General features: G+C 42.8%; 2 protein-coding genes across 21 annotated transcripts in view; both read right to left on the bottom strand.

Annotated features, from left to right (window-relative positions):
- Nucleotides 1-3020, bottom strand: part of adam11 (ADAM metallopeptidase domain 11) — a 57036-nt gene extending 54016 nt beyond the window's left edge. For 4 of the 20 annotated variants that reach the window (XM_051066221.1, XM_051066217.1, XM_051066216.1 and 1 more), the window contains exons 1-2: nucleotides 2570-3011; nucleotides 2132-2283 (exon numbers count right to left, since the gene is read on the bottom strand). In XM_051066221.1, coding sequence (XP_050922178.1) covers nucleotides 2132-2283; nucleotides 2570-2627 — 210 coding nt within the window. In that variant the 5' untranslated portion in view covers nucleotides 2628-3011. Of the gene's footprint in view, nucleotides 1-2131; nucleotides 2284-2569 lie in introns of all 20 variants that reach the window. The other 16 variants (XM_051066213.1, XM_051066214.1, XM_051066215.1 and 13 more) reach the window with 8 other exon arrangements.
- Nucleotides 3021-5187: 2167 nt separating this feature from the next.
- On the bottom strand, nucleotides 5188-12115 carry dbf4b (DBF4 zinc finger B). Its single transcript, XM_018698753.2, has 12 exons — nucleotides 11941-12115; nucleotides 11198-11400; nucleotides 10057-10248; nucleotides 9463-9513; nucleotides 9244-9313; nucleotides 8891-8955; nucleotides 8711-8750; nucleotides 8559-8604; nucleotides 7631-7759; nucleotides 7295-7433; nucleotides 7055-7188; nucleotides 5188-6925 (listed from the first exon to the last, which is right to left on the bottom strand). Exons 2-12 carry the CDS (start codon nucleotides 11345-11347, stop codon nucleotides 5416-5418), a joined length of 2526 nt encoding a protein of 841 aa, XP_018554269.1. The 5' UTR covers nucleotides 11348-11400; nucleotides 11941-12115; the 3' UTR covers nucleotides 5188-5415.
- Between the last annotated feature and the right edge of the window lie 579 nt (nucleotides 12116-12694).

The following is a 12694-nucleotide window of genomic DNA, read 5'->3' as shown; positions in this document are numbered from 1 at the left end:
TTTTGGATAAAACTCTGCTGGGGCTCATTGGCTCCGTCTAACCTTGCTCCAAGGTGAACCCCATCCACATTATAAGACAGAGCTCTGTGGTGGCTCCCATCAGTACTTACTGGGCAGCTGCAAGGCAGGTCTCATTAGTATTAGCATGCACTCTCTGCAAACCACTTAGTATCAATCTAAACCTCCACTGGGTCCATATACTGTACAACAAAAAGTCCACGATGGTGCTCATGAGCAGAGATAAAAAAGCTGTATCCAAACTCTTATTGAGAGGATTATTTATTGTACTGTATTTTTCATTTTAACTTTAAATCGCAAATATTTAAGCCCTACCCATAAGTCAGGAAATACAGTATCTCAGTTAAACACACCAAATCATATAGTCCTGTAACACAAATAGGACGGCAATTTTAAAAAGTATTAGTTACTAAACTGTATTTTCATGTCTAAGTGTAAAATAATCATTTACAGTTACTCTTCTTTTCAAATGAGAAAGAACTGCCACAGACATTGTGACCATCTTCATTTCTCCTCTGCTGTAGACCAGAAAGAGATCACAGGAAACAAATTTAACATCAGGTCATTGTCTCTCTCTCAGCTGAAAGAACCATTCTGAAATTTAAACCTGCATCATTTAGCCTGTTTTTAAGAGTCTTTTAAAGTTGAGATTGTGTTCTTGTTGGCAGCTAGTTATCATGTTGAAGACATACGGAGCAACATTAGCATTCTTTTGGAGCCATATCTCTGGACAAGTGACAAACACTCATCCAATATTCACTCTTTTTTTTTAGCTCTAGTTTGGTCTCTATGCAGTCTGACTCAGTTTGCACTGAATATCAGTGTTCTGTTTCAAATAGAGGTAACAAACTGAACACCATGGATCACAGTACTGTACGTGATGTTGACAAAATGACCTTGAAGCTGAGGGAAACTTGATGAAATTAATGACAACAGTCACTTTCTAAATACTTTTTATGTAAAATTCACACAAACTAAAATACAGATTACTAACGTGCACTAGGGTGAATTCTCTTTTTAAAATGAACTCTTCAGCTAGACTAAACGACAGCACTAAAGCGGCACACATCTTCCAAACAACTCCTCCAGTCTCAGGAAAGAGAGGTCATGAGACAACAGGCTGACCACAGAGGGCAGCCCAAGGTCAGACCTGTGTCATATCCACTGACCGGGCCCCGCTGCTGACTGACAGGCAGTGTTTACAGCGAAGGTAACGGGAGAGGACAGGTAGAGGTGTGAAATATAATCTAATGGGGTGAAGAGGAGGCAGGTGGCAGAGGCGGGGGGTGGGGGGTGGGCTGAGTTTTTTTTTTTTTTCCTCCAGTCTTGCTCTGGCCCGGGCAACCTGGGCATCATGTAGAGGGGTGTCACGGGGTGGGGTAGGAGTGACAGACACATGACCTCAAGAGAGAGGACGAACAGAGGTGAACCAGGGCCTGACAGAGAGCAAGTGTATGGTACAATGTCTGTCTTCTATTGTAATCTCATAGGTGTTTAATTTTAAGGTTATAGAGTGGGTGTTGCAAAAAATAGGAGCATACTGTACAGTGTGGGGACATACAGTATATTTTGGTATGTGGTTATACTATATATAGCTGCGCCTACACTATGCTACGTCTAGAGAAATAGAAGAGTGATAAAAACATCATCATTTAAAGAGATCTAATTGCCGAGATAAATTAAAAATTACAACTAAAACGTTTAAAATGGAAATAACTTATGTTGTGGAGAAGAAAGGTGTAAAAAGAGGAATGTGTCTCATTAACAATATCCTAAAATAATTCATCACAGATTAAGAGAGGGTGATGTTTTCTAAAGGTTGGACAAGTGGATGACATCTCTTTATTGCCTCTTTTTGTTTAGAGCATTCAACCATTCTCCACAGACAAGAGTCAATCTACTGATCCAGTCAGTCCTTCACTCTCAGGAAGCATGAATGCAGTCCATTTACAGTAGAGTGACAATCTGAACTCTCAGTGATCACTGTATAGACTGTGTACAAACTGTAGATTACAGGAAGGGGAATGTTGTTAAATGTGGGATCAGCTCTGGTTCTTTTAGGGCGGAGGGATGCGTGGATGTTTGTCCGGTCACAGGTGCAGGAAACACTCACCTCCACTCCGGCTGTGTAGTTCCTGACCCGGGTGTCCAGGCGGCTGTGGAGCAGCTCCTCCTGGGAGTGGATCTGTTGCAGGAGCCGCTTGGGCTGAACGAACTCCTCCGCGGGCGGCAGCCTTCCCTCCAGACTCACCCACTCCCTCAGACCTGCAGAGGACACGGGAGGGCGGTTCAGTGCACAAGAAGGTGGAGGTGTGTGGATGTGAATGTGATGTTAAATGTCTTATTTCTGCGGTCCGTCATGTAGGAATCTACAGCTGATCGTGAGCTGCTTGTTGACACCGATGCAACAATTACATGGTCCCGGTTATTACAGAGCGCAGGCTGAGTGGACGCGATTACTGACAGAAAACGTGCCATTTCTTTCTTTTGTCACTGATTATCTGTAACTAACTACATCTTGAGGTGAAATCAAAGCGTCGGAGCTTCTTACCTGTCACGGCGCACCGTGCACACACTGCAGCGAACAGCAGGCATCTCACAGCGAGCATGATGCTCACATAGTCCCAGTGATTTCCCCGGTGCGACGCCGTTAAATGAACCGATAAGAGCCGTGAGCGGAGCTGCAGCAGGACTGTTGTTGACAGTGAGGACAAACACAGCAGCGGGGTTCCTTTGAACGCGGCGCCCGCATTTCTCACCTCCCCCTTTTCCTCAGCCCTCAGCGACTTAAAAGCGCCCTGACGAGGCTCCTCCGCTCCGCTCCAGCAGCATGGTGAGTGTCGGTGTCCCCGGAGCTCCGCTGCTCGCTCTCTCTCTCTCTCTCTCTCTCTCTCTCTCTCTCTGTCTCTCTTTACCACACACTTTTTTTTTGGCCTAATGTTACTGGTCCTGCCTGAAGGGAATGAGGCTGCGCGAGGAGCCGTTCATTTGGGAACGAGGAGCACGTGGGGCTTAACAGGCCCACCTACCCTCTAAGATGAGATCTGAAGGGTCCAGGTGCTGACACCTGATTGAATTAACAAACAACCAACTCAAACACTGAACACCCCTCAGCCTGACCTAACATCTGTATGCTTTAAAGCACAACACGTTTCTATTGCATAAACACATATTAAATGAAATGTATAGGACTCTTTAAGCTGCATTTCTTTATGATAAAACTAAGACGTGAAAAATAATATGTTGTTGAGTTAATTAGATTATATGAACAAACCTGATTAACAATGTCTTTATCGTTCAGTCATTTTACCCAGATATTTTCGTTGGAGATGAAAACACATCAGTGAACTGCAGCCTAACCACCCAATCTCCACAGTGGGGAGATAGGCTGTGAACAGTTCTGTGAACTGCTTTTTTAAATTTCCAGTTCGTAATCACAGAATCAAACAGATCTCTCCTGCAGTTTTGGGATATCAGGATGTTGAGACGTCACTGCAGACTGTAATCCATCAAGACAGACCATCTCAGACTGAAACTCCTCACACAATATCTAGTCCAGCAGGAGGATGTGGACAGATGTGCCAAGTTCTTTGACCAAAGTAATTGTGATTTTGAGCTTTATATCTCACTCGAACTTAAACCCTCAACTCCCTGCTGGAAATTACATCCTCACATGACATAACTCCCCTCATTCCTCTCCACTTCCCATCAAAGTCTATACAGCACACAACAACCAAAAAGTCCCCTCAGTTAAAGGCTGGGATTGTTCTCCCTTCTCTGGCAACAAACAGGGCCACTCACACAAAGGATCCCTTCATGCCATCAAATCTAGAAAGTAATGGGTTATGCACCAGGGCATGGAGATTAGATATCAAATATTGTTTGTGTCAGCTGGAAGCTGGGCTGACGAGCCAAACAGGACACATCGACCCACTGTTGCCCTTGCTCCATCCTTGCCTCCCTGTTTGGCTCTCCCTTACCCAACAAGCAGCATCAGCTATTATTAAGTAAACGAGAAAAATTGCGTACAGTACGCCCCCACAGTTCTTAACTTTTTCAATTTTTTCTGAATCATGCAGCAGGAAAAGTTTAGGATTAAAAACATTTATTTGAAGACTGTACAAGATTTAATTTCACATTTTCAGAAGAGAGCTGCTAGTCTTCCACATGCTGAAATCATGTGGTTTCTCCTTGCTTGTTGCAATTTGCAACTGTGTTTTAAAGGTCTGTATGATACATTCAAAGGAAGGTGTGATTTCTGGACAACATGGGGTTTTGATTTTTGTCTGCTCTGATGACCTATAGCCAGGCTTTAATGGTGAGCGACCTTTCATTTCAAATACTGACAAGTGAAGATAATAAACCTCCCTGTGGCTGCGGTGCACTACTGTGAAGCACTCGTCTCTCCTTGACAAAGCCAGTCCTTCAGCCCACCTTCAAAAGGCAGGAAAAGCTGTTTGACATTAATCAGACAGTTTGTCTCACAGGTCGTGTGAGTCCTCTGCTCTACTAACGCCTCGCCTGTTTGACCACCAACGCTAGCGCAATCGGGATCTGATCCAGACGCAGCACTTAGAGTAATTGAGTAATGCCCCCTTCAGAAAAGCCTCATTAAATTCTCAATACCACCATGTGTTCCCGGACATAGCTGCTGAAAGACCACAGTCAGCACAACATGCAGAATATTACTTGGGTTCTGTGCACAAGGAGATTTAGGGGATGAGAGTAAAAATGATAATGGATGCTCTTTAAATTCATGGGAAGATGCAGCATCCACCATGCATCTATGACAACGAAGAATAAAAATATTCATGGCTAAAACAGCTGAGTATTACATTTTAGTTTGCACTAAATTTAAATATTTATTCAGTGTACACTTCAGTGGCTTAGTTTAAAAGAGCTTAAGTGCTGCCCATTGTTTCTTGGGGTGGGATACGAAGCTGCAAAGTCAAAAGCTGCTTTCGCACATGCACTGCAAACCTGAACTTTTTTGGACATTACCTCACGGAGCTGCATGTGCGAACACAAATGTCTGTATCAGGAAGACCAGACATTAAACAGACATTGACATGCCAGTTCCCTGGCATAAAGACTGCGTAATGTCCATCTGGGCTGATGCGTGAGCACAGCAGGTAACTGTCCGGAGAATTCACACTGAGTGAGAGGGTGTGTTGATAACGTTCTCTCCTTCAGTGCTGTTCTCCTGCAGGCAGGTAAACTAAAAGGGATTATTTCCAGCAGGTGAGAAGGCATCTCACACGGACATTATCTGTGTGCTGCATGTGTCAAAGGGCAAATTCATACGTGAAAGCTGCTGAAGTCTTATTACTCCAGGTGCCTTGTGCATCTTTCAGTAGTGGTTCTTCCAGTTCTTTAAAAAGATCAAGAAAATAATCGTCAGTGCTGAACCTCAACTATCTGTACTACAGTCCTGGAAAATACTGAGGGGTCCATTTCCTCCCCACATAGTGAGGTCGCTGGGTTTGACGGCTGAAGGACAGTGTGCAGGCGTGACTCATAGCTGGTGTCGTGCATCCAGGTGCACGGCCTGTGGAGGAGGTCCTTGTCGAGCTCACAGCTCTGCTCAGTGGGCGACAGAGGTGTGGCCGAGGTCGGGCCCAGCCGTGACAGCAGCTCACAGTCCCAGTCAGAGTCTGATGATGATGGAGAGAGCGTGGCTAAGTTTGGGATGAGGCCTGACTCGATGCACACTGAGGTAGAGTGGGACAGTGAGCGCTGAGAGTCTTGGCTGGAAAACGCACTGTGAGATTTATCATTGGGGAACTGAAGAGGAGGATCAATAGTCTTTTCTATTGATGGAGTAGCAACTGAGGTGCCACCATGACCAAAAATGTCCATTTGACTTGGTGACCAAGTGAAATTCTGTACAGTGGGAAAACAAAACGAGGTAAAAGCCTGTTTTAAATCAAGTGTTTCCATAGTGCATGTTGAAGAGACCTTTTGCTGAGAACAGCACTGTATTATCTGACAAGAGGCCTTGTCAAACAATAAACACCCCTCAGGCTTTGCCATGATGTCACATTCTGGTTTTGCAGATTTATATCCTTGTTCAGTCCATCTACAGTTATAACCAAAGTTCGCTGTAGTCCTCCTCCTTTTGCTGTGGCTGCAATCAGGGCTGGCTGATCGACAGCGTTTTTTAGGGTTAGGTGCCGTAGCTGACGGTCGAGGCAGGGATCGGGATCTACCTGAAACCACCTTATCACACTCCAAATCATTGCTGGAATATATGATCCCTGTGAATACTAAAAGACCATCTTGGTTTGATCCCTTCACTTCTGTATTTGTAACAGCCACAGAGGGAAGAAGTGAGAGGGAGACAGGAACTGTGACAGCTAAGACAGACTCAGACAAACTCTCTGCCGTGTCCATTTCACAAATCACTCCTTCTGCAGCTTCCTCTGCAATGTATAGCTGAGGACTGAGGATGGGGGGCTCTGAGTACGGGCTGTGTGGCTCCATTATGTAGGAGGAATAAGGGATTTGTGGGCTCAGGACTGGGGGAAGGGAGTAAGGGTCAGGGGATGGACATGGGCGGTCAGGGTAGAGGGACGGCTGCTGGCTGGCTGAGGCGTGGGCTTGTGGTTCAACTTCAAGTACAGGCATGGCTGGGCTTGAAGGATGAGGGTGGATGTCAGGGAAGTGGCTCTCTGCAGGAGTGGATGACTGGATGTCAGGAGGTGGAGAGGCTGGACTTGGGATGGGAAACTGGACTCCTGGCGATGGGCTGGCAGGGCCAATGGAAAGAGGACCCCTAGTAGGGCTGGAGATGCGAGTATTGAATGATGAACTTTGCCTGCGCAGGGCCTGAACAGCACATTCGGTCTCAACATCAGTGAGAGGCTCCAGTTCACAGACGTCCTGGATTGGCAAAGGAGTTGGTGGTCTAGGAAGAGGATGTTAAAAATCATAAAAATCCTCAATTTAAAACACAGAAAAACCACTGTTCTTGCAAAAAAGTGAAATACGAGAATTACACTTAATCTGGACATTGCTGTGTAAAAATAAAACTCACCTGTTCAAAGTTTCTTCTGGTTGTGGAGATGGATTGGGGTTGAATCCTGGAAGCATTTCAGCCACAAGTTGATCCACCACACTGTAGCTGGAGGGATCCAGCACAAACATGCGGTGCTGATCAGACTGTAAGTGCTGTAAAGTCCAACAAAGACCCCATCAAACACTATGTCACACATGTACAATGAAGGTTAAAAGAAATCCTCAAGTATCAACTAGAACATTTTCAAAAGATTTCCACCTCCTCCAGATTAGTGAAGGGTTGATGACAACATTCACAGTACAACGACTCCTTTTTGCGTGGCCGCCATGGTGAAGGGTTACAGCTGAGTGGGGGTATGGATTTGTCCTGAGTGCTGCTTTCAACCTTTTTCTTCTCCCTAATCAACAAAAAACAAACAAATTATGATAAACCCTGAATTAAAGGTTTTTTTAACAGCTCTAACAAAATTCCCTAATGGGTTTCCTATTTCATGTTTTTTTTTACTATCAAACCCAGACAAGAAATTAACTTAAATCTATCAAGCAAATGGTCCTTATCAATCATCAATAGTGATCCAAGCACTGTTAAACAAACCTTGTCTTATCTTCTCCTTTCTCCATCTGTTTTTCAAACTGAGGGGGAGGAGATTCAAAAGGACTAAATCGTCCCAAGTAGCAGAGAGATGGGAAGGTCATAGACTGCATATGCAAGGGCCTGTATTTCCTGGTTGGTCAAAAAAAATGGAAAAACAAAACACAATGCAATGACACTGCACATCTGAATGTGAACAAAATAATATTAGAACTAAGAATATTATCACCGTTATATTCTCACACTGAAAATATTTCACTACTTTGCAGAGGTGAATATGAGATTACACATCTGAGATCGACCCCGGTGAGGCTAATATTCAACTGTTTCTGATGCCATGGGTTCAGTTTCTCAGTGATGGCATATGCATTAGCCAGAGCACTTCAATTAACTGGAATGAGAGGGCAAATGAAAAGACCTGTTAGCACATAGAGATCCCCTGCAGGAACTGCCAGTGGAGCATGCAAAGCCTCATCGAATAGAAATCGTATCCGCTTGAGCTCTGGGCTCCTGGGGAGCTGCATCACTGAGGGGAGGGCTCGTCACATTACATGATGGGACTCCTTAACAGGTTCAATTAAGAAAATCATCTGAGCTGAAATGCAAACCTCCAGAACTAGCGCCCAGTGGGGTAGGAAGGGCAGAAACACAGAGACAGGTCACTGCTGCCAATTGTTGTTTCACTGTCATTATGCTTCAACTGCAAGAAAGGATCTAATCTGATACTGAACAACCATTACATGAACCCAGGCAGGTCTAAAAAGTCACTTCCCTCTGCCTTGCTGAATTGGCTGGTTCATCTGTCATGATTGACTTGAATGAAAAACAAAGGATTAAAGAAGACTGAGTGTCTTCAAATGTCTGTCAAATCCCCCACTTGTGCTAGAGAGAAAATAAACACAAACTGTACTGAATGAAGGAAGAAACTCACCTGCTTAGGTCTTCAATTTTAAGATATGGAGACCTTAAAGCTGCAGCTGTGGACCAGGAGAAGTAAAGAGAAACAGAAAAGGCAATAAAATTACTTCACTTACACACAGTATTTTGGAAAATAAACACATTAGCATACAAACATAAACAAACCTTTGACAACATGAGACCCTTGTTGTTTGGTGTAAATCTTCTGCATTGAAAAGGAAAGTTTAAGGTGAGACTGATTAATATTAAAGAGCAAACACTGATTAATAAATAAAAGATTTATTTGCTTGATTTTTTTAAATATTAAACTGGTATATCTGGATGTTTAGTGAAGTGAAATCTTACCTCTTGCCTCTTGTGTTTCATGCTGAAGCTCTCTCGAGTCATTTGTCTTAGATATGAAAGCACATCTGATACAACATTAAGGAACAATATAATATTTTCAAACACTGTTCTATGATTGACAACATGACACCTGTGGTGGTTCACAGCAGACTTCTTTTACATGTAAGACCCTGATGCAAGTACAATCAGTAAGAATAAAAAAATAAGGACTCATATGGTGCCATCTGCTGTGAGAAGAGCTTCACAGCACCACACATGAACACACCCAAGCCACACACTGTAAGAGTTTGCATCAAATTGTTTGATCCATTTGATATGGAATTCCTCTCACCACCCCTCAGACAAAAGGATACCATCCACATACAAAATCTTCACTCCCCATGATCGTGCATTGGCCAAAACGCTGCTCCCCTGCAGTCGTTCCTACAACAGAATCAAGTCAAAATAACAAACTGCATCACTCCTCAGTATAATGTCACCAATATCCACAAACAAAAACTTAAAGCCTGTAGGTATAAAAATAGTATAAAGTATAGTATAAAATAAACCATGTTCTGACTGCAATAACTTACATTGTTGCGAATGGCTTTTTCAAGCAGAGCCTTCCCCCGGCTGCCGCAAACCTGTGGACAAATACAGCACAGATAATCACTTCAGTTCACTCCAGCTAATGTTCTATAGCAATGTCCACTGTGATGTTGTCAAATGTCGGAAAAGTCTGAATTTTTAAACAGCATTTGTTTTTGATTTGTAGTATTCTCATAATTTCTCATTTGAATATATAACAATTTACACTATCCACAGTAAGATATTTGTGTGAGGGCCCTAAGTAGCATCTAAGTGTTACTATTTTAATTGTACAGCAATAAATATATATATAAACTTACTGACACTGAAACAGCTCCAGCTGATTTAGATGATGTCAAAATATATTAATTAGGAAAAGATACATACATTACAGATGATATAATGTTTTTTTTTTTTTTAATAGCTGTTTGGCAAATTAACTTAAATGTAAGGTTTAGTATTAAACTACAGCATTTTACAATTTCCAAGAGTTTTCCTTTTCCAGTTATCAGGTAATATTGCACTTTAATAATATTTCACCCTTGTAAACTGAAGTAGTGGTTTTAAAAAAAGATACATGTGTAACTGATGTTCAGTACCATTGGTCTAGGAGTTCCCGGCCGCCGTTTTTCACTGCTGAGGACACTCTCCCGCTGCTTGATAGGATGACGGGCTTCTTCGTTTGTCCCCTTTGCCCCTCCTTTGGTAACCACACACCTCTCCTCCTTCAGGCCCTCTTGGCTTCCAGTCACAACAAAGTTCACATCCCTGTGCAAGAAACTCTCGACCCTCTTCAGCAGGGGGAAAAAAAACATCTACTCATCACTTTCTGTTGAGAGGCATCTTTCATTGTCAGAAATGTAACCTGGTCTTCAGTGGGTACACAATTGACCAAGAAACCAGTGTTTAGTTGAGATGCTGTCAATTTGTCTGATAATCCATGCATTGTCTGCTGAAGTCATCTACAGATTACTTAATCAGTGGTACAAAACCAAGTCCTTGAATGGATTAATACAATTTCGTACAGCAGGTAAAATACAGTAATAAGATCAGCTCCGTCTGATGCTAATTTTGAACTTTCAATTCCATATGCCTTTTGGTTCAAGAGCCAAGAATTGAAGTGAGGGCAACTGGACTTGAGTGAAGATGTTTCACCTTTCATCCATTCTTCAGTTGGTGGGGAGTCCAAGATATCTAACCTCTGTGGGGTCCTTCCCAAGGCCATTGTACAAATACAAGCATTGTGCAATGCTGTCCTTTCATTCCTTCCTAGGATGTCTAACAACCATTCACACTTAGCCTCATGTGACTTCAAAAACTCCAAGAACTGTCGTTTACATGTGGCTCCAGTGACTCCAACAACTCTAACGGCTGTCATTACAAGAGCACTAAAGAACAAAGTGACAACAATGGCCTTGATAACGACCCCAGGATTAAATACCTGAGACTCCCCACCAGTCAGTACTACCTACAAGTGTCCACAACGACGTCCAGCTGCCCTTGAGTCAACTCTCTCTGGATAACCATGATCTGGATGACTGAAAATCTTGTTGTAGTGCGTCATTCTAGCACACAATTTACACAAAAATTTAAGAAATGAATGTGGGGTATTGATGGTGCAGCCTAGATCAAAACTTTATACTAAACCTTGTACATGCGGTAAACAACAACTACAAAAAACATTCACAGCATATGAAAAATCATACGATCCACAGGCAAACCACTGTGCCAAAAGCTTACCCCTCCTAGAAGAGATATGGCCTCCAAAAGCAGGGCTGTTGACCGTTTCTTCACATTGTCCAGATAGAAGGTCTTCCCTTCCAGCTTCTTCTCCCCAGGACACAGTTTGCCAAGAAGGCCTCGCTCCTCTGCATACTGCTGCTGGTGCATGATCCTGGAGCAGTAAAGAAGCTCACAACTTACTGCAAAACACCAGGATCCTACTTAAAAGAGGAACAAACACAAGTATGAATGAAATGTCATAAGTCTATATGAACATTTGATAAAGATAAAAACAAAATCTCTTGAAAATAAGTTCTGCTATTGTTATAATATCTAATATTCAAAATTCTCTGAGTAACTTATGACAAGGCCACCAACAGTATAAACGACAATAAAAGCCCATAATAAACAATTAAATTTAACCTTTTCAAAAGAAAGACTGGGGTAATAATTTGGTCAAAACAGTTGCGACAGGTTTACAGCTTGCCATGGAAAAGCTCTGCAGAAAAAGCGTGCAGCGCTAATTTACTACCAAACACCTACAACAGCACAAGCATTACCATTTACTTAGCCACCTTGCTATTCAGCTAACAAACCTCGCTGTGGTTAGTTAGCGTTAGCTGTCATTTGCTAGCTCAGCTTTCCTAAAAAATAGTCAACTACTGGGCAACAAAATAACCCTTAAGCCAGTTTGTAACGAGGATTGATCGCCTGATACACCGTTTCGCCATCGTCGTGGGGAAACAGAAAGAAAGACTTACGTTTTATAACTATGCTGAAGAGCTGCAATAAAGAATCGGTAGCTACGGATTCACCAGGAGGCGACCGCAACCGCCGCTTTTTAAAAAACACTGGCGGAGACGTCAACGTAAAGTCGGCGTCACATCCGGTGAAAACGCTGTATTGAGGTGCTTTTAACAACAGACCGTTGAATAACTGGCCACATCTCTGATGATGTTATCAGCAATTCAAATGGTAATGTCTTGTTATTTAGCGAATAAAGTCTATCGAATGAATTAAGTCTAATCTCTAGATTATCAGTCTGTTTCTTGCATAAGTGATCATATCGAGCACGCGGTCTGGTGTAATTATCGGTTTTTACATAAGGTTGTAACAGTACTCTAAACGCAACGCGAACGCAGCCCTAGTAACTGAACCAAGCTGCTTTTTAGAGCTGACATGAATCTTTTTTTAATGACTGGAACAATTTCTACAGTAATAAATATGGCGTTTATTCTATATTTCTACACACACACATAGACTTTGCAGTTTGGAAAGGAGACAAAATGCCGTTTATCTATTTAAAGGAAAGTATATTAGTGTGTGTCTCCAACATGGATTAAAATAATGAGAACTGCGCTGAAACCAAACCAGCGTGGACAATTTAAAAACTGCGACTAAAAACATGCTCTCTCAGCCGGAGCATCACTCAAGAGCAAATGTGTATCCTTCCCCTCTCTGCCCAGCAGAGGGCAGTGTGCCTCTAAAAACTAATCTGGGGGAAGTGGACTGACA

This window comes from Lates calcarifer, linkage group LG23 (assembly GCF_001640805.2).
Source record: "Lates calcarifer isolate ASB-BC8 linkage group LG23, TLL_Latcal_v3, whole genome shotgun sequence".
Lineage (NCBI taxonomy): Eukaryota > Metazoa > Chordata > Actinopteri > Centropomidae > Lates > Lates calcarifer.
This window is presented reverse-complemented; position numbering and strand designations above follow the sequence as displayed.

Excerpts from the sequence above, each read along its gene's own strand:
- dbf4b (XM_018698753.2), bottom strand. The coding sequence starts at position 11,347 with ATGCACCAGCAGCAGTATGCAGAGGAGCGAGGCCTTCTTGGCAAACTG. Across the intron at positions 7,760-8,558 it reads AAAATTGAAGACCTAAGCAG|GAAATACAGGCCCTTGCATA; the intron begins GTGAGTTTCTTC and ends TTGACCAACCAG. Across the intron at positions 7,434-7,630 it reads AAAGGAGAAGATAAGACAAG|GGAGAAGAAAAAGGTTGAAA; the intron begins GTTTGTTTAACA and ends TTTGTTGATTAG.